Genomic DNA, 24,815 nt, shown 5'->3' with positions numbered 1-24,815 from the left:
CTAAAATGCTAAGATACCAAATTATACACCTTTCAGGGTTCTCCTATGAGCTCTGGATTCTTTATTTGGAACAATAACTTTATTGGGAAAATGGAAGAGATGTTTTCCCTTAAGCGACTAACTGATAAAGCACGCACTTACGCCTCCAATACTTAACAGCAGTGAAGAAACTGTACCTTTAGTTTCATAATCTTGGATGAGAACCAAAATTCAACCATCAAAGGAAATTAATGAAAAAAAGTGTAAAAACTGCAGCTGTAAACACAGCAACAGAAAGGTCACACTTGAATAAATGCTGAAATAGCAAGGAATTTGAAAACAAAATCTGGAGTGATTTCTGGGACTAGCCAACAAGCAGCACTGAAGCTTTGAATTCTGACAAACCATTTCACTCTGCATTCAGAATTTTCCTAATGCGAGTTTCAAGTCGTGGAGTCTTCAAGTTTGGAAAAGTTAATCGCACTTTCGTTTTACAAAAACAAAAACTGCAGCGAGTTCTTCCGTTTTAATTGATGCAGAGAATAGACTTAAGAATTGTACAAACCAAGTGGACACTATAACACACCCAATCAACAGTCCCTAATTCCCTCGTGCAGGGCACTGTTTAAGGGCCGGCAATAACAAATCACAGTCAAAATCATTCACAACACTAATTGAATCAAACATGGAGAAAAATTAAAGAAAGATGGAATATTGTTAACCAGACAGTGTTGACTGGTCTTTCATGAATCTGCTTCTGCAATTATGTTGGAACAATGGTAAATTATTAATAATAATAATCTTTATTATTGTCACAAGTAGACTTACATTAACACTGCAATGAAGTTACTGTGAAAAGCCCCGAGTCGCCACATTCCGGCGCCTGTTCGGGTACAGTGGGGAATTCAGAATGTCCAATTCACCCAACAGCACGTCTTTCAGGACTTGTGGGAGGAAACTGGAGCACCCGGAGGAAACCCACGCAGATACCGGGGGGGGGGGGGGGGAGACGTGCAGACACCTCACAGACAGTGACCCGAGCGGGAATGGAACCCGGGACCCTGACGCTGTGAAGAAACAGTGCTAACCACTGTGCTACCGTAAAACTACCAAATGGGCACCATTCCCCACTGGGGGAAAAACTTCACCGCACAATAAACCAGGCAAAATATAAAAGGCGGATACTTTCTTCGTTACTCAGCAAATGGACAGATTATAATTTCTCCAATTCCAAATGTTGCTCTACATTGCAGGAATCGTTAAAATTATCTTTAAGATGTTTGTGTTTTCAGCAAATTCCTTTAATCAAGCAGTGAAAGTTTTCTGAATCTTGAGCGAGACCGAATTAATGGATTAAACGCTGCAAGATGCCGTAAACATTTCATGTTTACGAACTCACTTTGGTGTGAACTGAAGTAGAAAATACAAAAACTGCAGATGCAAACTGCAGATCAGCAGCAGACTCACAGAAGAGTCTTCTGGTGCAAAAAATAATAACTCGAGTGCTACAGGTCCGTCAGTGTCAGAAGCAGTTTACTTTTCAAAAATCCTCAAATCCACCTGCATATTTGGGTATACCAGATACCAGACTTTCCTGAAATCACTACGTCTGACGTGTCGAATAAACCTGGGGCACAAATACGGCACTGTAACATGCACTAGGGGCCGGAGTACAATGGTCCACTGTTGTACAATTCAGCTTTTTAAGTGCTTTCCCTGTTCCTGGGGGGACCCAAGGATGCAATCACTTGGTCCACAGCCAATGGGGAACAATTGGATACTGTTGGACAGTACAGTGTTGCGAGATAACCTTTCATCTACTCTGGGGCTGTACTGTACACTGATCTAATTGTTTAACTGCAGTTTGGATTAAGAAATAAGGGGCAGGTGATCTTCTGTGATACATAAAATGAACAATGCTAACATTTAGGTTACAGGCACAGGTAGTGCATCATCTGTAGAACTTGAGTTATATAGATTTCTTTTTAAAATCCTTCCGAAAAACTGACTTTCATATAGTGACGCTCAACCAGCAGATCGGAGTTGTACTGCTAACTGCTCCTTGTACTGAGCTCACAGGCATCAATTCTGTATTCCTGTGGTTGGATACAGAGCTCCACCCCTAATGTTATGAGGGAACAGAGAGGAGCTTCTGTAATAACATTAAAAAGTCAAGGGTGTGTTTGTAAAGTTCAACAGTGGTTCAGTGGACCCCATGGACATGGGATCAGGCCCAAGCACTGCTCCTGTGGGTAATGCGTGCAACTGCTATTTTAGTTCACTTAGGTGTGGCAGCGTCTGGAATTGTTTCACGCTAACAGTAAATGACACCATATCTCAAACCTCAAAACACAGCAGAAGGACCCAATCTAAAAGACAACTAAAACCAGGTGAGTTATATTTTAGTTGAAAAACCTTTAAACTTTATATGTAATTAGAGTTCTATCTAAAAAGGAAAAGGTGCCCCCTTGTGCCCAAAGATCTGTGGGTTGAGAATTGGTATTTCCCACGGCAGAAAGTCTCAACACTGAGTAACGTCATCCTTGAATCGATGGACAGCCACCTAAGATGACAATGGGTGATGCATGAAAAACAAATGACATTTAAAGTCAGCAGCACAAAGGCAAAGTGAGGAGGTGTATCGGGAAGCTTGATTGTGGGTGAAGCAATTATATACTGTACTGAGCACCAAGCTTCAGGTTTGCTTCTGACAGATACTAAAAAAAAAGGACAAGAGGCTGCGAGCCAATAACGGGCCTAGTCTGGTCAAACAGCTCGTTTCCGTTTTGTAAAACGTACATCATCCGAGCATTCAGGGCAAATACCAAAATGGCATCATAGATCATAGTCCGACACATATCAGAGTGGCCCATTCAAGCTGATTCAGCACCTCAGGACAAAAAGAGAACAGAAGATGGGACTGCTCGCTGGGAGGGAAATGAGATCTCCACTGATGCCATAATTATTGAAGCACGAACTAAAAAAGATGGAAACGGTCAGAGTGAATAGGAAATCTAGTGAGGTGCGGGAACAAAGGAGGTACCATCATAGCAATGGGAGGTGCTCACCAAGGAAAGGAAAATCCAGATGGACATTGCAAAGAAATTAGCACCTAAAACCACATGTGCCGATTAAGAAATGGATTTAATTCTTAAAGTGACTATAAAGAGACTTGATTTTAACTGCTTGTTTCTTCATTTCATATGTGCGCATTAGATGTGCACTTTCTAAGTAAGCTTTGCATTAGCACCATGCAGCTCAAACGGAGTTCTCAAAGTACTCACCTGTACATTAGGGCTGAAAATAGGGACCAAATGCACTGAGCATAAGCTACCATTAGCATAAGTTACCATTTTGATGATTCCTTGTACCATAATCAGTCTCATGCCCAGCAGAATAATCACTACAACCATGTGAGCCACGTATTTTAACATTCTCATTCAGGAAGGATACAGCCTCTCACGTTTTACATCCCCACTGGGATTACTACTGTTTTGCTTTTAATGGAAAGCACAAATGGGTGTGTTATATATAACAAAAGGTTTGTATAACTCTCTCAGAACATTCTTTATCAATCCAGGAATAATTTGGTACAAACCATAAGACCATCACCAGATCAGCATCAAAACCCCAAGTTCTTGTAAACGGTCTTCGTTTCCGTGCCTAACCCAAGCACGTGCTAGAATTGCATTTCAGTTTCAGACGTTGGGAGAGAATTTCCCTCTAGTGTTCAGTCACATCGCAGGATACTTTTGGCCTCTTCTGTTTTGTAGCTTCACACCATGTCACTGACTGCCAGTTTAATGTTACCATAAATTTAATACTGATTCACGGGACTGTCAAGCTTATTGCACATTTTTCAAAAACTCTCAGTGTCATTTACAAATGGATTCTCCAGTAGTCAGTGCCTCTTATGGGCAGCTTTAATTGGCAAGGTGCTGAGAAATAGGGGGCTGTAAACGCACCCCTTTGTTCAGTTCATGACCTTACTGTGAGAGATCACCAATTGGAGGGCCGCTGTCAAAAAGCATCTCCTTCCTTGAAGTCTCAGCCCCCGAGAGCTCTTGGGCCAGGTCATTAAAACGGGCAATGTAATCCACACTGCTTTCATTCATCATACACACCAGCTGAGAGTCAACCTGGACAACAAAGACAACAAGCCTGAAAATGAGTTCACAATCTAACACAAGCAGATTATTAAACTGAAAACTTAAGTTCTGGGAGTGTTCTCTGCAAATGCCTGCCTTTTGCACGAATTACTTGATACACTGGTGTAAATAATCTGCTTTGTTTAACCTTCTTCGTTTTTTTTGAGATGGGGATAAGAGGGTGGGGGAATTAAATAGAAACGCTTCCCTTCGATGAACACTGTGACATCGATAGGCCAGCTATCAAAGAAAAATGATTTAACGTGTTTTCAGGCTTCAGCAGATCAACAACACGGGTACATTTCCAAAAAACACTCTCAACCTTCCTTTGAATAAGCCTTGGATTGAAAATGTAGTTACAAATCTGAAATCAATTTGCCAATTATATCAATTGTGGAGTTGCGGCAAACAATGAGGATGATAGTAATGGACTGCAACAGGACATAGATAAGCTAGCAAAGCGAGCAGATGGAATTTTATAGAGAAGTGTGAGGTGATTGGTTTGGGCAGGAGGGACTGGGAGAGGCAATTTAGACTTAATGACACAGTTCTAAATTGTAGAGGGACAGAGTGACTTTGGGATTCACGTGCAAAGATTTTTAATGGAACAGAGCATAAGAACATAAGACATGGAGCAGAAGTAGGCCATTCAGCCTATCCAGTCTGCTCTGCTATTCAATGAGATGATAACTGATCTGATGTGATAATCCTCAACTCCCCTTTCCTGTCTTATCCAGATAGCTTGCGATTCCCCGATTGATTAAAAATCTGTTTCTCGCAGCCTTGGGCATACTTAATGACCCAGCCTCTCCAGCTCTCTGAGATAAAGAATTCCATCCATTCACTCCCCTGAGAGAAGAAATACTTCTTCTTCTCGGTCTCAAATGAGTGTGCCCTCTGCTCCTAGACTTTCACACAAGAGGAAACAACCTCTCAGCACCTACCCTGTCAAACTCCCTGAGAATCTAAATATCTCAATAAGGTCGCCTCTCATTCTTCTAAACTCCAATTGAGTATAGGCCCAACCTACTCAACCTCTCATTGGAAAATCCCTCCATACCCAGGATAAGCCTAGTGAACCTTCTCTGGTCTGTCTCCAATGCTAGTACATCTTTCCATAGATAATGGGACCAAAACTGTTCATAATATTCCAGGTGTGGTCTAACTAGTGCCTTGTGTGGTTTTAGCAATATTGACAAAGTAGTCATAAATAGAGGCAATGAGTACAAAAGCAGGGAAGTTATATTGAATTTTTATATAGCTCTAGAATACTGCCATTCAGTTCTGGTTACCACACTTCAGGAAGAACGTGGGTGTGCTTGGGAGGCCACAGGTATTTACCAAAATGGTTCCAGGGATGGGGGGTGCTTGCTCCAAGGTTAGGTTGGAGAAGCTGGAGTTAGTTCTGCTTGGAGTGAAGGTCTAGCCAGATGGCCGACAGCTCAGCATGATGGGAAAAGTAGCCAACCTTACAGACCGCAAGGTCTGTGAAGTGGCTTGTTCTTGCAAGCAAGCGTGAGAAGATGTACGCAACAGATAGATAAAGAAAGCAAGGCCAGCAGAAGTGAGCTGTTTTTACAAGCTAACATTAAGGAAAACAGGTAACAGGCCATCCGTGTACATGATTAATGAGCTTTCCTCGATGCAAGATGGTATTGTATAAAAGGGGAAGGCTCAAAGCCTCCCCAGCGATGACCTGCAGGACCTGCCTGTGAAGATGGCCCCGAGTCCGGGGCTCAGTGAGGAAGACACCTTTGAAGGGAGGCCGATCACCTCACAACGGGTCATACGACATCCAAGTCATGAGTCTTGTGAGTTATTGTAACAAGTAATCAGTGTTTTAACAAGTGATTTAAGTGAAGCAAAGAGCAGTTCAGTGTTTTATCAAGTACTTTAAACATTAATAAAGGGTGATTTGTGCATAATATCTCCTGCAAGTGCTTCTTTGTCCGTCAAGTCAGTTGATACCCTTGTTTGAGGGCAACAAAGGAGTTTGAGGGGAAACTTGATAGAGGTGTAGAAAATTATGACAGGTTCAGATAAGGTGAACAAAGGAAAGCTGTTCCCATTAGCTCATAGTACAAGGACTTGCGTGTGTCGTAGGGGTGAGGTGAAGAAGAATTTTTTTAAAAATGCAGCCAGCAAAAATGTCCTCGAGCTTGCTGCCCATGCGAGTGGTGGGAATGGAGACAAAGAATGATTTAAAAGGAAAATTGGAGGGAGATAAACTTGCAGGGCTACGGAGATGGGGGGGGGGGGGGGGGGGGGACCAACAGAGAGCTGAGATGGACTCAATGGGCTAAGTAGCTTCCTATAACGCTGTTAGGACTCTATGGCTCATGGCCAATTCAGAATTAAAGCCATATTATACTACTGCTTGCTGAGGAGTTCACTTTTGTACTGCTGAAGAAAGAATGGAAATGCCAGTCCTTCTCTGGCTGGATAATAGGAGCTTCACACTTTTAGAACGATTATTCTTACCAGTGCTTTGAAAGTTAAAAAAGTGCCATTTTTGTACAGGAACAATTTTCCCGCAATCTTCTAATGCAGGGGTGGGCAAACTTTTCCGTGCAAGGGCCACATTCAGAAATTCACAATTCACAAAGGGCCGCATAGTATATTAAGTAAAATAATTACTTCACCCGGTTATGATTCTGGGCGCCTCATATAGAACATAGAACAGTACAGCACAGAACAGGCCCTTCGGCCCTCGACGTTGTGCCGAGCAATGATCACCCTACTCAAGTCAACGTATCCACCCTATACCAGTAAGTAACCCAACAGCCCCCCCCCCCCCCATTAACCTTAAAAAAAATTTTTAAAAAAAATTTAAAAAAAAAATTTTTTTTTTTTTTAATGACTTGGTGGGCCGCAGAAATACCTTTGGCGGGCCGCATGCGGCCCGCGGGCCGTAGTTTGCCCACCCCTGTTCTAATGTATATGGGAATAAAACCTAGAAGGTTCCATGCCACTTGATTAGAGAATTCTACTGACTGGTCTGTGAAGCCCGGAAAATATCAATGATCACTATCACTTACACCAAATATTCCAAACCCAATATTAATTAGGGACTCATCCACTAAAATTTGTAATTAGCCAAAACTGCTGGTCATAAAGCATATTTTCTCCCTCTCCAGAACCAAGGTTGAAATTGTAAGTTACAGAAAGGTGTTTGAATAGTTAGGATCAAATGGATGTCAACCAAGTTTAACTCCACTGATCAACTCTGCCAACTGAAAAACCAATAGTTGCAGCGCTCCGAATATGGTCCCATAGCAATTAGGTTAGTTTTTCAAGGACCTCCACGTCGCAAAGTCTGTAGTTAAACCAACATTTTAATCTTCCATTAATTTGCCAAGAATTTTCAACTTGGAAAGTACTATTCGCCAATGGCACCAACTTAATAGTCATACCCTTAAAAACACTTGATATCTTAGACTTCAGCCGTAAATACTCAAATCACACATTGGATTTTTTTAAAAAGATACTTTGAATTTTCTTTTTAAAGCATTGCTGAGGTCACTTTTCAAATGGAGGCCATCTTCTTACCTCCGAGACATCTACAAGTGAGCGGGATACAAAAGAATCCCTGGAGTTTCCATCCAAAAGGCTTGTTCCAAGCAGGGAGTTGCTATTGCTATTGCAGTTACCAGCTGTTAGCATCTTCCGCCCCTTTTCAGGTGATATTAGGCTTGCTGCAAACAACCCAAAAATAGACTCAATGAATACACTGTATATTTCTCGTTGCCAGAAGCACAAAATGGTAAAGGTGAGGATTCAACTTCATCGCTTTTTGCGTGTCAGCTTGGTTCAGATGATAGCCCCCACTTTTCTTCCAGTCAAGGACCGACTCCAGGACTGGACGCCAAAACCTACATCAACACTTGAAATGAACTCTTGGGCTGGACTGAAGGAGTAATATTCTGTGGAGGTTTCATCCTTTAAATGAGATGATGATAAAATAGAAGCTTTGTTTGTCACCTTGGCACTCGCTACTTTAACTTTATCACAATACAAAAGGGATTAAACTCCTCTCTCAGAAATCACACCTCACCTTTAGTTGTTAAATGATCACAATCCAAAGATGTGCAGGTTAGGTGGCTTGGTCATGCTAAATCACCCCTTAGTGTCCAAGGGTTAGGTAGGGTTACGTGGATAGACTGTAGGAAATTAGGCCTAGGTAGGGTCTCCTTTCGGAGGGTTGGTGCAGACTCCATGGACCAAATGGCCACCTTCTACACCGTAGGGATTCAATGATTCTATGACTGTGCAACTAGATTCTAGGTGGAGGGCTTGAGGGAAGGAGAAAAGTTACTTAATTTAAATATAAACCATATATAATTTGTTTATACATTCCCAATTTGCAGTTGTTAAAATTAATGAGCAACCCATTAAATTCACGAAGCAACCCCACCCAGGTTTTGAGGTATTTACCGGTCCATACTTTCAATGAGTTTCGTCTGGAGCTTTCAAACAGAGGCTTGCTTACAAGAATTAAGAGGAATTAGATAAACCAAATTAATTTCTCTAGTTAGTGAAGAAAGGATAAAAAACACTCACTACATTAAAAACTAACTGCAACTAGTTTGCCCCAAAGGATGTAAACTATTATTTTCTAATAAAGGACAAGTTTAAACAAAACTAACTTCTGTAAAAATTAATGTTACAGATTGCATTCATTCTGTTACTAAAACTGTTTGCCACGTAACATCTTAAACAAAGGCTACTGTAGTGTTATTCTACTGCTTTCTAAACACAAGCAGAATCCTGTAGAGGCACTGGATTTAATAGCTGAAGGGTTCAATGTGTTGAACACATCAGAAAATTTTAATTAGCCATCAGGACAACTGAAAATACCGTTCAGGACGTAGGAAGTTATAACTCACCAACAGTAATTTGAAATACAGAAGCCAAAATATCTAGAGTAAGAAAGGGTCCAAGAATTCAAATAACAGACATTAAATCAAAGCTTGTTCAGATGGGCATTAACTATCCCATAACGCTACCCGAAGAAGAGCAGTGAGCTCTTCCAGAGTCCTTGCCAACATTCCACTCTGAACTAATATCAAAAACACATTAGCCACTTTCACCTCATTGTTGTTTTTGGAATTTTGCCTTGCACCAAATGACTACCACGTTTTCCTATATAACAGCCAACGTAATTCAAAGACATTCATTGTGCGAAATACTCTGGGATATTTCTGAGATACCTGAATCACAGAATAATACAGTGCAGAAGAGGCCCTTTGGTCCACCGAGTTTGCACCAACACATGAAAAACACTTGATCTGCCTACCTAACTCCATTTCCCAGCACTTGACCCATAGTCTTGAACGTTATGACGTGCCAATTGCTCAACCAGGTACTTTTTAAAGGTTGTGAAGCAACCCGCCTCTACCACCCTCCCAGGCAGTGCATTCCAGACCGTCACCACCCACTGGGTAAAAAAGGTTTTTCCTCAAACCCCCCCTAAACCTCCCACCCCTAACCTTGAACTGTCGTCCCCTCATAACGGAGGTAACTAAAGATAAGTAAAAAGTTCCTCTTTCTTAATATTCTGCTCTGCAATATTAAAACCCCAGTATTATTTTTAACCTGGATGGTAATGATGGTGCCATATAATTATGGGTCATGTCCAATTCCAATATCACTAAACAACAAAAACAGTGAATAAAGACCATAAAACATCATATTAGATTTGGGATTAGAGAGATGGCGCAAACAAATATAGACAAAACCAGTCTTCCCAGCAAACCCCATAAGATTCGCCTCCATTCTTCAAATGTCCGTTAGTCCAGTCACACAAGAGGTTTCTTTACCCTTTTCTCTGTACTAACCATCCTTTAATTCCCACTGTGGAATTCATGACAGAGCGCTGCCCGAGGTCCTTGCTGATGCTATCTTCTGACAAGTCAGCAGTGGAATTATTATTACTGTATTCCACACTATACGCAAGTCTCCACACAGACAGAATACAATATATATTTTTTTAATAACTTGACTCCTGTGAGAAAGGTTTAAATGGCAAAGGCATAAGGCAAGCAAGCTAGATATGGTCTGCATTTATGATATCGAGAGAACTACCAGACAAAAACATATTTAAAAAATGTTAAGTATGAAGAAGAGTTAATCGCATTGAATCTCTCACTGCTTGTGGGAATGGGAAGAGACTGAAATGGAACCAAGAAACAGGCTTATTGCCTCATGGTGAATCTAGAGACTTTAAAATGCGACTGAGATCTTGCGAGATAGGTCGATATGCCTCAGGAATGTAAGCCATGATGGGGTTCCTGGAGGACAATAAATTACAAGATACTTACATAGCAGGCTACCCAATGAGGAGTCCCCAGAATCATTTGGATACCACTGCGGATCGTGTGTGGGAGAGGGAATCCAGTTACGTTGAGGACTGGCTGAGGGAGATGGGAGACTCTTTGAGCTGTCACTACCATTCAACTTTGTCGGGGAAAGAGAAGCACCATCACCTATTAAAACAGGAGAAGTGATTTAGGTCAGAAGCTGGTGCAGGGAGGAAATTAAACAACACCACTGACTATACTTCATATAAATCAAAATATAAATGTAAGATTTTTCTTTAAGAACAGATTAGATGTTTAATTGATTGTCCTGTGTGGCTATCGAATGAGGATTTACAATACAATAGTACAGATCAATCTTCATATGGAAAAAAATATAAAGTGTAAACATAACTGACTCCAGCCAGAAAGCCCTGTAAACTGCAACTACCTCTCCATTTATTATTCCAATGTTACCCTCGAAGCAACATTTTAACACAACATAGTTACTAGTTTAAGGGCAGCACGATGGCGCAGTGATTAGCACACTTCTCTCGGCACTGAGGGCCCGGGTTCGATCCCGGCCCCGGGTCACTGTCCGTGTGGAGTTTGCACATTCTCCGTGTCTGCGTGGGTTTCACCTCCACAACCCAAGATTTGCAAGGTAGGTGGATTGGCCACACTAAATTGCCCCTTATTGGAAAAAAAAGAATTGGTTTCCTAATTTTATTCTATCGGTGTAATTTGTACAAGTGCTTCATCAGAGACATCTTTAATAGTTCCTATTTTTCAAAATTACCCTGTAATGCAAACTATGGGACGCCACCTCAAATATAAATTCTTCTACTTACCACCAACATACTGAGTAGAGTTGATAGCGAGCTCAATGATGGAGTCACTGATTTGACTGTGGGGTCCACCCTGGGACAATGTATCCTCGGGAGGTCCTGGCAATGATATATCCAGGAGTGCTGAGACATTTGGAGGAGAAGTGAACAATGTGTTGGGAGCTTCACTTGAAGGAGAAGACAGGCCATTTGGAAGTGTATGTTTTTCAAGATCCCTCTGTGCAGGAAGGAAAGACACATTATATATTAAAGTTGAGCGATTCAACCCACAGAGAACATAGTTAAAATATGCAGGAACCACCCCCTCAGTCATCACAGTCAAATTCATTCTCCAGTCAGGTTTAAAAAGAGCAACATTTCACCTCTGTGTGCGCATATTTTAACTATGATTTTCCTTCAAATTTAAGCATTTGAAATAAGACTATTTCTCCAATTTGACATTTTGTATTTTTAGGCCCTTTGAACCATTGCAATGATACATTTCACACTGAAAACTGAGGCTGCTGGACACCACAGACATAAGCTGGTGACTCTTAGCTACTAGCTGTGGTTCTTAATTACAAAAAAGCTTGATACAGTGGAATTACTACCTTTTCTGGTCATTTTTACAACATAGGAAAACAGAATTACTCACGTGAGGCACCCCCATCAGAATTATTAACTCAATAGAGTAACATATTATGATTGTGTTTCAGCTGCATGGACCAATGGTGAAATACATATTAACCACACACTAGCTGCATGCAATTAGTGAGTAAAATTACTCTGGTAACTATATTAATTAGAGGTAATGCTGTAGACGTAAAATTAAGCTCAGATGAGAACCACATTGAGGAATGGCAGAAATACACAGCTGACTGAAGTGTCAACGGCCAATGACACTCACCCCTTTTGAGGCTGCTGCTGCACTGCTTCCATTCTGATGGACTGAGGCCAACTCTTGGTCTGAGGTCACTATGGAAACTCCTTCTGGTGACAAAGAGGTCAGATCTTGCGATCCTTCTGCATCAAGGGTCTGGACTGGGCTGCCTGGAATTATGCCTGCTGACTTAGCTGCCATGTCGATTGCACCTGATGCAAAATAAACTGTTTGAGCAATGCATTCCACTTAACGTCACATTTACTTCAAGCACATATATTTTAAAAAAGCCTCTGCTGCAATTCAGAAATGTATAGGTACATCTTAGTATAATCGACACCACAGTAGTGATCTTCTCAATATAAAAGATTGCCTACAATGTTTCGCAGTTTGCAAATCAAGAGGACCAAAACTAACGGAAACAAAGGCCACACAAAATTTAAAACACCACATTTGTAGTTCTTTAAAAAAGTGGACTTTTGAAACATTTGCAACTTACTGGAGAGCTGGCTGGTAGATGTCGGAATGGCTTTTGGGACAATAGGACGAGCTAAAGATGCTTTGGAAAGTGATGACTGAAGAGGACGGAACGAGCCAGTACCTAGAACATAGAAAAGCAAAGAGTTCACAGAGAGTCAATGGGACGGGTGTGGAATTGGGGAGTTGTCGGTACTTTTACTGAATAGTAACTGTAGCATTGCTACAAAGGGAAACATTGTCAAAGAGAATGACTTTAAGCCGGGTTTACAGGAAAGAGAAGAGGAGTGGTTTTGAGAGAGAATTCTAGAGTGTTCAGCCCCGACAGCTGACAGTCACCAATCGAAGTGTGAAAGGAGAGGTGGATGCACAAATTCAAAGTTGGAGGAACGAGGTATTTTGGAGTGATTGGGATTACAGGCTGGAAGAGGTCCTAGCAACAGAAGGGGGTGAGGCAATGACAAATTGATGAGAATTTAAAGTTTGAGGCGTTGGGGACCAGGAACAAATAATGGTTCGAAGAGCTGGGCAGATGGGTGAGCAAAATTTGGTGTGTTGTAGGAAATTGGGCAGAATTTTGAATAAGCTGAAGTTTACAGGGGGTGTAGGATAAGATGCTGGCCAGGATAGCATTGAAATAGCTGAGACGGGAGCTGACAAGGGCGTGGATGAGGGTTTCAGCAGATGGACTGAAGAAAAAACAGAGGGAGACATGATGGGCCAAATGCCATCCTTCTGTTCTGTACTCCTCTATGAGCCTAAATGGAAGCAGGTGACCTTAAGAAATGCGGCTCAGGGTCGAAAATAAGCTAAGTTTGCAACAGTCTGATTCAGCCTGAGACAGTAGCTGGGGAGGGGGATGAAATCGGTGACAAAAGTACAGATTTGTGTCAGAGGCCCAAAACATTGGATATTCCTGTCACAATGTTTAAAGTGGAGGAAATGACAGCTTATCCTTGACTGATATTGGACAAGCAGTTAAATAACACAGGGAAAATGGAGAGATTGAAACATATTGTAGACAGGTATACCAGTGCCAGTAGAGCACTCTAATTTGCCCCCTCCCCCCCCATGATTAGGAAGGAAACAGAAGTTGGTTCGAGCTCATGCTGCTGAAAGCGCTGCCAGTGCCGGCAGTACATAACTTGTGGGCTTCAGGGGCGGACATCATATTTGCTTGGATTGATTGTCGTGACTTCATTTTCTGAACGCAACTCACAGAGAATTGGCAATTTTTGGGGGTGCTAGGAACAGGAGGCTGCTGGCACTCATGGAAACATACCCCAAAATAAAATGCCTTTGTTAGCTACCAAGTGTAACTCAGTGGTTAACGCACTGGTCTAATAAACAAGGGGCTGTGAGTTCCATCCTCGCTGGGGCCTTGACTGAAGTTAATAAGAAAGATAACTCTGTATTGTTTCTTTTCAAACAAAATATTGAAAAAAGGTCTCAAATTAGATTTTTGGGACAAACTGGGTGTCTGTTGAAATCAAATACAGGGAGAATGCTTTAGAATTGTAACTGGAGCGCAGAGTAAAAGAGAAAGATTCTTTTTGGGTGGCACGGTAGTTAACACTGCTACTGCACAGCACTTGGGACCTGGATTCAATTACAGCCTCGGGTAACTGTCTGTGTGGAGTCTGCACGTTCTCACCGTGTCTGCGTGCGTCTCCTTCGGGTGCGCCGGTTTCCTCCTACAGTACAAAGATGTGTAGGTGGATTGGCCACACTAAATTGCCCGTGTATCCAGGGATGTGTACGTTAGGTGAGGTTACAGGGATAGGGCGGGGAAGTGGGCCCAGGTAGCGTGTTCTTTCAGAGGATCAGTGCAGACTTGATGGGCCGAATGGCCTCCTTTTGTACTGTAGGGATTCTATGATTGATACAACAGCTTGCAAACTATTTCACGATTATCAATGCAATGCTGCTATCAATCAAAACATCCAGTTTTAATTCCGAAATGTAAAGAAAATCCCAGAGAAGCACATTATTCTACTTATTTCTGTATTCATGTTTAATACATTGACACATCTCGTCTGGAAATGCCCAGCTTGAAGAGGTCCTGCGATTCTCTCGGATAGGATTTCCATTTGTCTTGTTGACCATGTTCTATCTGATCAGTTTCTTTACTTGTTCTATAACCACCCCAATTTGTTTTACACCAACCATCCCATTCATCATTCAGTCTTGCCTGCCTTCCACCTTATCCTGAATCATTTGTTATTACCGTTCCTCTTTCTTTGCCCTGTCTCTGGGCTTGCTCAATACCTGTGATATCGCTAACCTGTTCCAGTTGGAATGAAAGGCCATTGACCCGAAATGTTGGGCAGGATGTTCTTACGTGCTTCAGGGCACCAATGTCAGGATCAAAGAGGGATCCTCAGCCAGCATTTACTGGCAGCATGATTGACACAACAATATCCCTGGAGGCAGCCACCCAGAGCGAAGGCCGGTAAGAGGCTTCGAAGGGCGCCTCACAATGGGAGAACTATTGAAGGGGTAACATTTTATATGTTAGTCAGAATGGAGATGCAGGCAAGCCCTTAAGGTTAAGGGAAAAAGCCTTCAGGATGGTTTGTTGGGCCCCTTCGGAGGGTGGACCCTCTGCCTCTGAAGGCTGGCAGACTCCGTATGAGGCGGGGAGCCATTCGCCACCAGTTAAATGCCAGCCACCCAGTAAAATCACATTAAACTGGGGCCTTAATCATGTTAATTAGCTGATTGCCTCTATGGTGTATGCCCCACTCCGCTTACCTGCCGACCCTGGGAACATCCACCCCTGGGAATGCTCCCTGGTGGCCGGAATGCATCAGGACGCCATCCTGATGTGATTCCCCACTATTTTCCTGCCCCCATGTCCCATTTCTAAACCTGCTATCTCAGGGTCATGAAAGTTTAGTCCGTTGGCTCCGACCTGCTGAGTAGGTCCAGCATGTCCTCTATATATATTATTCTGTTGATTGGTTTGAGTCACTATAGATACCTGCGGCAGAATTGGACAGGATAGAAAAGGAACAAACGTGTTGAGAGGAATTTCCAGTTGGTCGCGGCAACAGAGTTCTCTGCAGAAAGATTAGAAAAAGAAGAGTGTTTCATTCAGCAAGAACTAAAACAAGATCTTGTAAACAGAATGTGATTATTATTCACCAAATAAATATTCTGCTCTATTGAGAAGAATTTATGCATAGAACAAAAAAAACTCAAAGTAATTATATCTAGCGGAGAAATGTTAGATGATGAACTGCTATTTGGCAACACTCGAATGAACTTTAGACTTGTTCATTCTTTGGGATGGGAGTTAATATTTTTTTATTAGTTTAATTGAATGTTTGTCAAGTAAAACATACCAAAATATGACAGGAATAGTTATACAAATCCAACTAGTGCACTCTGTATGGTAGTTACGCTCTAACATTTCCCTCCTTTCCTGTGAACCCCCTTCCCATATTGTCTCCTCTTGCTTGCCTTAACCACACAGACCTACTGAAACCAAAGGCCTAGAAAAACTGGTGTCATGTCTCCATCTAGCTGGTCAAGCCAATCAGCGGTTCTTCCTCTCCGAGAAGGCTCACAACTTCTATTTTGCAATTCCTCACTGTAACCATGTTGAGAACAGGAACTCAACGGGACAAGCATTAAACTGATCTTCCGTTACTTCTCAGTCCCCAGCTAAAATAATTCTGCATGCATATTCCATTGCAGTAAACTCAGAACTGTAGTACCGGCTGAGGGAGTAAAATTGGTCAGCACATGATTAGAACTCAATGCTATTCAAAGAATAGGGCTACGAGTTATTTTATGTCCACTTGGAACAGTTATGCCTCTCATCTGATGGTCAGTATATCCAATGATACAGCACTCTTGTCAAAACTGCATTGGAAGGTTAAACACAATTAATGTGACCTAGAAGCAAGAGTGCTACCAGCTGAATCAAGGTGACAAATCATTTGATGTGATTCAAGTACCGGCTTGTTGGCCAAGCCTATTCATATCACAGCTAGAAGTGCAAATATATACCTCTATTTACTGTAATATATATGATGGGATGGAAGCAACACACATTTACACTGAAGAGCAAATCAATACGGACAAAATTGAACAATTATGCAAGTAGAATGTGAAATTAGCACACGCACTGTACAAATCTGTGGTGATAAGAACTTTAAGAGCTTAAACCTTTACTTCTCAAGCATATGTAAACAGCTTTTACCTGAACCACCAGGGGCTTGCGTGGGCGATTATTTCGTAACTTCCTTTGCTTGGGTAAGTAAATGTCTGGTGGTCTCTGAAATAGCAACAGAAGTGATCAAAAATAGCCCAGATTCCGAGGTATGTTGATGAACGTCACAATCACGAATAGGTATTTTCCTACTTAGTTTTCGAAAAGCCTTTGGAGACCCCAATGCAAAGTGGGCCAGTGTTGAAATGAAATGAAATGAAATGAATGAAAATGAAAATCGCCTATTGTCACAAGTAGGCTTCAAATGAAGTTACTGTGAAAAACCCCTAGTTGCCACATTCCGGCGCCTGTTCCGGGGTGGGGGCTGGTACGGGAATTGAACCGTGCTGCTGGCCCGTCTTGGTCTGCTTTCAAAGCCAGCGATTTAGCCCTGTGCTAAAGCAGCCCCTTAGAGGTAGCTTTGTGGCAACTGTAATCTCATTCCGTCTTTTGAATCAGCTTTACAGTTACTCAAAGGAGCAATAGTTGACACAAGCTTCTCGTGTTTTAGGAATGTTGTACGGTTGATGTAAATACAGAAAATACCTTGCATTTAGAATAATAACTTCCTTCTGGTCACGAGTATCAAAACACTTTACAAGCAACTAATTATTTTGGAAATGTAGTTACTATAGTTATGTAGGTAAGTGGTGAATGCCAATTTGTACAGAACAGGGCGTGATAAATGACCAGTTAATCAGTTTGGTAATGAAGGCTGAGTGGCGAGTACAGAATGAACAGTCACTTGTTTCTAACTGTAGCTTACCACCAAGAGGAAGATTAACATAAATAAGCTATGAAACAATATTTATTTCCAATATTGAGCTCTTAGTTAAACGTGAAGAATCAACACAAGCCAATGTAAAACAAAATATATAGTGTATCCACTGGTACAGAATTGAGGAGGAATCAAACAGACGTAGTATCCAATTCTTGGTAAGAGTTGGAAAAGGATAAGTAATGAAAATCTCAAATAATGACTTTGAATATTTATTGACCTAAAGCCAATCTTGCCCTTTGAAAGGGAATTAAATAAGAAATTAAAAAACAGAGAAAAAAAATACGAAAGGTGACAGAGAAAGAGCCAAATGGCCACCCTTTAGGTTGAAATTATAGATTCTAAACCATACCGTGGTGCACGACATCAAAAGAAAATTGTATCCCCACTACTATTTAGAATGATGGGTTTATTCACGGAATCCTTACAGTGCAGATGGAGACCATTCTGCCCATCAAAGGAATAACTTAAAACTTATGGCACCAAATCAGCAAACACGCTGCAGTTAAATATAAATAAATATAAATATTAACAAATAGAGAATAAAGCTCTCTTCCGTAACTGCATCTCCAGAAAGATACTTAATAATAATCTTTGTCACAAGTAGGCTTACATTAACACTGCAATGAAGTTACTGTGAAAAGCCCCTAGTCACCATATTCCACCGCCTGTTCGGGTACACCGAGGGAGAATTCAGAATATCCAAATTACCTAATAGCATGTCTTTTGGAACTTGTGGAAGGAAACCGGAGCACCCGGAAGAAACCCACGCAGACACGGGGAGAACGTGCAAACTCCGCACAATAGTGACCCCCAAGCCGGGTATCAAACCTGGGACCTGAAGCTATGAGGCAACAGTGCTATCCACTGTGCTACCGTGCCATCCCATTCCTGATTTGCAATCAGATCTACATTTAAAGGGCAGCACGGTGGCGCAGTGGTTAGCTCTGCTGCCTCACGGCACCGAGGTCCCAGGTTCGATCCTGGCTCTGGGTCACTGTCCGTGTGGAGTTTGCATATTCTCCCCGTGTTTGCGTGGGTTTCGCCCCCACAACCCAAAGGTGTGCAGGGTAGGTGGATTGGCCACGCTAAATTGTCCCTTAATTGGAAAAAATGAATTGGATACTCTACATTTTTTTAAAAATCTACATTTAACAGTTACTAAAGTAATTATTTAATCATTACAAGCTCCATAGGGGAATGATACAGGAGTGTGGCCTGTCACCATTATTGTTTGCACTGGCAATAGAGCCATCGGCGACTGTGCTCAGAGGAGGTGTGGCAGGGTATTGTGAAGGGGATGAAGAGCACAGCGTGTCGTTATATGCAGATCACTCACTTCTATACGTAGGTGATTCATTGGATAGAATGGGAAGGATTGTGATATTGCTGGGAAAATTTGGGGCCTTCTCCGGGCACAAACTGAATGTAGGAAAGAGTGAGGTCTTCCTGCTGAATGAGATAAGGGCGAACGTAAATCTGGGGGCCCTGCCTTTCAAGATTGCGAATGTTCGGTTTAGGTATTTGGGGATCCAGGTTGCGCATGACTGGGCAACGATGCACAGATGGAACTTCAGGACTGGTGGAGGGGGTCAAGGGGGATTTTAAAGAGGTGGGATGCCTTGCAGTTATCACTGGTAGGTTATAAAGGTGAAAGCATTGCCCAGGTTCCTGTTTATTTTTTAATCTCCCAGTTTTTCTTCCCAAAGCCTTTGTTCGGCGGGTGGATGAAATAATCTCGAGTTTGTATGAGCGGGTAAGAGACCACGGGTTGGTACGGCGCTGTTGCAGAGGAAAAGGGGAGTAGGGAGGCTGCGCTTCCGAATTTGCTGCAGTGCTACTGGCCAGCCAATGTAGAAAAGGTGAGGAAATGGTGGGAGGTCGGAGTGGGTACAGGTGGAGGATTCCTGCAAGGGGGCGAGTTTGAGAGCCAGGTTAATGGCCCTACGCCCATTTGCCCTGGGGAAGTACTCTAATAGCCCGCTATCGGTCTCTTTGATAAATTTTGAACCAGATTTGGAGGAAGCACTTTAAGTTGGGACGGGAGTTGGTGCTGGCCCGTTGTGTGGGAATCGCACGTTTGTGCCCAGTAGAATGGATGGGAAACATGAGAGGTGGCGAAAGGAAGGAGTAGGATGAGCGAGGGACCCGTTTCTAGAAGAGCAGCTTGTGGAGTTTCCAGAGAAGTTTGAGTTGCCTTGGGGAAGTGAGTTTTGATACTTACAGGTGCAGGTTTTTGTACGGAAAGAACTATCCGGATTCCCTTCATTACCAGAATATACCGGTCTGGAAAAACTGCTGATTCAAGGTATATGGGGAGAGGGGAGGATTGGGGATATCCATGGATGGCTGAGAAAGAAAGAGGCGGCATTGGTGAACAGTATTAAGGGCAAATGGGAAGAGGAGTTGGGGATTGAGCTAGGATGGGGATATGAAGCGAGGGTTTACGCGACCTCCTCAAGAATCTCACACAATTTCAGGTGGCGCACAAGGGTGCACACGACGCAGGTCCGGATGAGTGGATTCTTCCAGAGGGTGGAAGATCACTATGAGAAGTGGAGGAGGGGGCCAAATTTTGGTTTTGTTGTTGGAATAAAATACATTAAAATAGATCACACTCTTCTCTAGTCTCATTCGCAGGAGAAAGTTCAACTCACACTGAAAGAATCCAGTCGCTGCCTGAATGTCAGATCAGTCTCCTTGCTGGGTGAATATATCTTGTTATGCCTACTGTTGGGCGGCAGAATTGTAGGAACAGCAAATACTCCACTGTCTGCATCACTGCTTGAATTTCCTGAGCTACCAGATGAACATGGCACGACCAATGTCTTCTGTACATTACGCATGCCTGAAAATAATAAAAATCATTAATCAAATATTCAATACATAAATATTTTTTATTCTCATTTATGACATCTAATCATATATTTTCCAATTGGATATTAGTCAAGCAGTACATCTTCAGCACTCATTAAACTGCAATACTCAAGTATTTATTCCCATAGATGCTGCCCGACCCAGAGTTAACAATTCAGGTTGGGGTGACCATTCATTAGGACAGGATCCTTCAGGTCACTCTCTTTGACTCTGCTGGTCTTCAAATCACTTTTTTTTTTTACATATCATGGCTTGACTCTATTGCAGAAGCAGTAAAACCCCAAGTTGAGTAGAACAGATTATAGTGAAAATTATACATAGCATCACATCACAGGAGACTTCTAGTTTTTGTGATAAGTCATTATTCCTTAGACTTGTTAGTCACTGCACTCACCTGAAGCAGCAGTGGGAGTAACTGTTTTGTTAGATCGAGCTGTTGCAGTACTTCGGACACAGCCAGGACTACGTGTAAGAGTGATCACTTTCCCTGGTGGAGTGTGTATCTGATCTTCATGGTTTGACTTCATTGGAGATGTCACCACAGAGTTAGATTCTGGACTCTATATACATGATAAAAGAGCTGCATGAGAGTAGCATTGAAGTCCTCTGCCCATTCTCCAGGTCTCCGAATCCCGTCTGGTCCACTGAGCCTCATTTACCGAGGTGCCAGTGGTTCAATACCGTTGGAATGCTTTCAATTAACACTTTTTGCCGCGTTCCATGTTCTAAATGTCAGGAATTTCACACATCGGCTTTTAGAAACCGCCATTAGTATACATTTGTTCAGAAGATTTATTTACTATTATGCTGTTAGTTATTGCTATTAATTTCAAGCCTGGTGTTTTGTGCCTACTGAAGGGAACATAAATCAATGCTTGCAAAAATTTTGAAATCTATTCCGTACACGCAAAAATGCAGCAAACACTAATGGTTGCCAATTTTAAAACGAGTGTTGGTCATTGTATATTCTAACAAGTTGTATGATTCTTTAGAAGATAACAAATCACAGAATAAAGGCAAGTTCCAAACCTTAAAAAAATCCACAAATTTTGAAATAACATATAAAGTGTGACTTTTTTCATTGCAGAGGCCAGAAAAATCCTTCATTTATTCACGTGTGTGCAAATTAAATCCTATCTGACACAACACTACATTGCAGGTGGTACCGAAGGAGTCAGAGTTGCTGTAGTACATCTTGTAGATGGTACACACTGCTGCTACTGTGTGTCAGTACTGGAGTGAAGGGATTTTTGAGGTGGTGGGTGGACGCCAGTCAAGTGGGCCGCTTTGTTCTGGATGATGCCAAACTTGACTGTTAATAGAGTTGAGCTCCTCCAGGCAAGAGTATTCCATAAGGCTCCTGACTTGTGCCCTGTAGGTGGTGGGCAAGCTTTGGGGAGTTACTCACTGCAGAATTCCCAGCCTCTGACCTGTTCTCGTAGCCAGTTCAATTTCTGATTTGCTGCCCATCCCTAATTGCCCTTAAACCTGGTTGCTTGTTAGGCTATTTCAGAATGCAGTTCAGAGTCAACCACATTGCTGTGGGCCTGGATTCACATGTAGGCTAGATTAGGCAAGGTCAGCAGATTTCCTTCCCTGAAGGACACAGGTAAACCAGAGGGAGTTTTAACACCAATTTATGATACAGTAGTTGTCATGGTCACCATTACTGAGGTTAACTTTATATTACAGATTTATTAATTGGATTTAAATTTCTCTAGTTGTTATGGAAGGATTTGAACCCTTAACCCCGTAGCATTAACTCTGAGCCTCTGGATTACTGGGAGTTATTAGTCAAGTGACATTACTACCATGTTACCATGTCCCCATTTCTCCTAAAAAATTTCAAGGAAATGACACAAGACTGCAGTCTTCTTAAGTCTTGACTTGCAATTGATGCTGAATGCATGAATGTAAGTGATCTTAAACAATCACATTGCAATAAGAGCTGCCCAGTTTAAGCCTCTTCATGCTTCCGACAGCATGTGCTACCTGCAATGAAGTAACAGCAGGTTTTTCTGTGTTGTGCAGTAAAAGTAAGATTTTAGAAACAAACCTTTTATCCTTTGAAGTAAACACAAGTAAAACTGGTTCTAACATTCTTTAGTTTAGTTTCTGGGATTTTAAAAAATACGGTAAACCAAAATAATATAAAATAAGATTTAAAGTTTCTTCAGCCCTATGCCTTTTAAATACCATTTGAGTTTGAACCATTTTAGCTGAAATTCTCTCTTTTACCCCCACCCATCGACCCAGTATACTCACAGGTTTAGGATTCACTTCAGTGGTGATAATTTGCAGCAAGCACTTTAGTAACCTCTGACTTGCACCCCTTGTTCTTTCAGTTTCCTCTGTGTTATTTCCCTGGGTCTGTACCCAGTCATACTCCAGCTGTAGTTTATTGGGTTTCCCCAGCATGAGGTACAATTCAGCCAATGTCAAGTTCTCAGAGGTACTTGGGCTCCAGCCATCCTCCTGCATCTGTTGAGCCAAATGGGTGGTATCCTCTTTTGGTGGTTTTGGAACATTGCTGGCACTACTGGGTTGTCCCTGAGGGGGCGAAGCGACTATCAAGGCCTGCCTCATAAGGCAGTCACTATCAGACACCTCTTGGGTGCAAGACGCTGACTGTTCACGAGTGCAAATAGAAGGTAGGGTCCCGTTATCACCATCATCTAATGTAGTTGAACTGGATGACTTTAAAGTGGTATCACTGGTCAACTGCGGCCCTGAAACTGCAAGTTGTTCAGTGTTGAGTTCCATTATTTCTACATTTCCCGAATGCACAGCACTGGGATGACCAGAAAATCCATTTATGCATGAAACAGTAACACCTTTTTCAGAGGATTTGTCCTTACACATACACCTTTCTGGAACTACTAAGTTCTGACAAGACTTCATGTACCGAGGAACTGGGTCCAAGAGGGATGCCTCATCAGTGTTCAGAATCCCTCCACATACACACAACTCAGCAATGGTAGCTGCTTCCGGGGACTCCAATAGAGCTGCTTCAGTACCATTGCATTCTTCAATGGAAACATCTGAATTAGCTTTGGGGGAATTAAATAGATTTTCTCCATTTTCTCCTAACTCTTGTGCTACATCAAAAAACTCCTCTGCTTTTGGACTCTCCTGGTGGGCAGCTGTCTCTTCAGCAGAGGTACCTTCCAAAGAAGACATTTCCTCTTCAGTGCTTTGTGGTCCTTCTCCAGTCAACAACCCAGCCATTCTACTACCAGTCCGCCCGTCTGTTGTGGCCCGTATTTGTTTAACATGTCCCTTCATTGGGCCTTGTACTCCCTGGTTGAGAGGTACCATTGGATCCTTTGTGACGGAGGCTTTAGTTAGGATCTGTGTTGGTGGGAGTGAGTGAGTATCCTTTACATTCTGTCTGCACCTCCCCGTTTCTTGCCAGTGGACTGTACAGCAGGCCTTCGAGTGAACCACCTTTGCCACTCCAGGCAGTGCAGTTAAGGTACAATTCTCTGCAGGATAGAGATGGAGTTCTGTCTTTTCTTCAAGTCCCGCAATCCTCGATTCACTATCTCCAGAGTCCTGCTGCCGTTCTTCTAATGATTTACGCTGAAGAACAAAGTCAAGGCAAAACTAGAGGCAAGGCATTTGTAGAATTCTACTTGAATTAATTAAAATTATAGTACTAATTTTTCAGGTCAGCTTAGTTTAATTGTGGTATTCTAGCCACATTCAGACAGTATTGAACTTACTGTTAGTCAGGAAAAGAAAACAGAAGAGGAAAAATAAAGCAAAGAAGAAAAGTTGCATTTTTCATATCTTCAGGACGTTGCAAAGTTATTAACTGCCAATTAATGTTTTTTGAGGTGTATTCACTGTTGTATTGCATGGAAGCGTTGCAGCCAATTTTGCTCACAAGTTCCCACAAGTAACTAGGAGTTAAATTTCCAAATAACTTTTAGCCATTTTGGCTAAGGGAATAACCATTGGCTATGACACTAGGATAGGTTCCCTGCTTCTTTTCCAATAGCAACATGGGATCTTAAGAGTGCGGACAGGGCCTGCAGTTTAATGGCACCTCCTACAGTGCAAGTTTCTGTGTACTGCACCAGTGTCAACACTAGTCTTTCGACTGGACCTTGAGCCTACAAACTTGTGTGTCAGGTAAGACTGTTTATCACAGTTATCTATGCAAGAGCACAAGGGTTTAATACTTTCTGCATGTAGCTTGGGCAAACGTACAGATGTTAATGAAACACTAACAGGTAACTGATGACATGAAGGCTAGAAATGTAGCCATTCCAACTGAGGCAGGTGGCAATTAACACACATGGTGGTAAGGGATATGCATTTTATTTATT

At 42.1% G+C, this 24,815-nt stretch overlaps 1 protein-coding gene across 5 annotated transcripts in view; it reads right to left on the bottom strand.

The window, feature by feature from the left end:
* Nucleotides 1–962: 962 nt before the first annotated feature.
* The window catches only part of cramp1 (cramped chromatin regulator homolog 1), a 55,584-nt gene continuing 31,731 nt past the window's right edge, over nt 963–24,815 (bottom strand). For all 5 annotated transcript variants that reach the window (XM_038819759.1, XM_038819763.1, XM_038819761.1 and 2 more), the window contains exons 10-20: nt 22,747–24,063; nt 20,876–21,041; nt 20,262–20,452; nt 16,818–16,892; nt 15,591–15,669; nt 12,630–12,731; nt 12,158–12,342; nt 11,275–11,488; nt 10,448–10,612; nt 7,677–7,822; nt 963–4,118 (exon numbers count right to left, since the gene is read on the bottom strand). In XM_038819759.1, the coding sequence (XP_038675687.1) occupies nt 3,966–4,118; nt 7,677–7,822; nt 10,448–10,612; nt 11,275–11,488; nt 12,158–12,342; nt 12,630–12,731; nt 15,591–15,669; nt 16,818–16,892; nt 20,262–20,452; nt 20,876–21,041; nt 22,747–24,063 (2,793 nt within the window). In that variant the 3' untranslated portion in view covers nt 963–3,965. The remainder of the gene's footprint in view (nt 4,119–7,676; nt 7,823–10,447; nt 10,613–11,274; nt 11,489–12,157; nt 12,343–12,629; nt 12,732–15,590; nt 15,670–16,817; nt 16,893–20,261; nt 20,453–20,875; nt 21,042–22,746; nt 24,064–24,815) is intronic.

This window comes from Scyliorhinus canicula, chromosome 15 (assembly GCF_902713615.1).
Source record: "Scyliorhinus canicula chromosome 15, sScyCan1.1, whole genome shotgun sequence".
NCBI lineage: Eukaryota > Metazoa > Chordata > Chondrichthyes > Carcharhiniformes > Scyliorhinidae > Scyliorhinus > Scyliorhinus canicula.
This window is presented reverse-complemented; position numbering and strand designations above follow the sequence as displayed.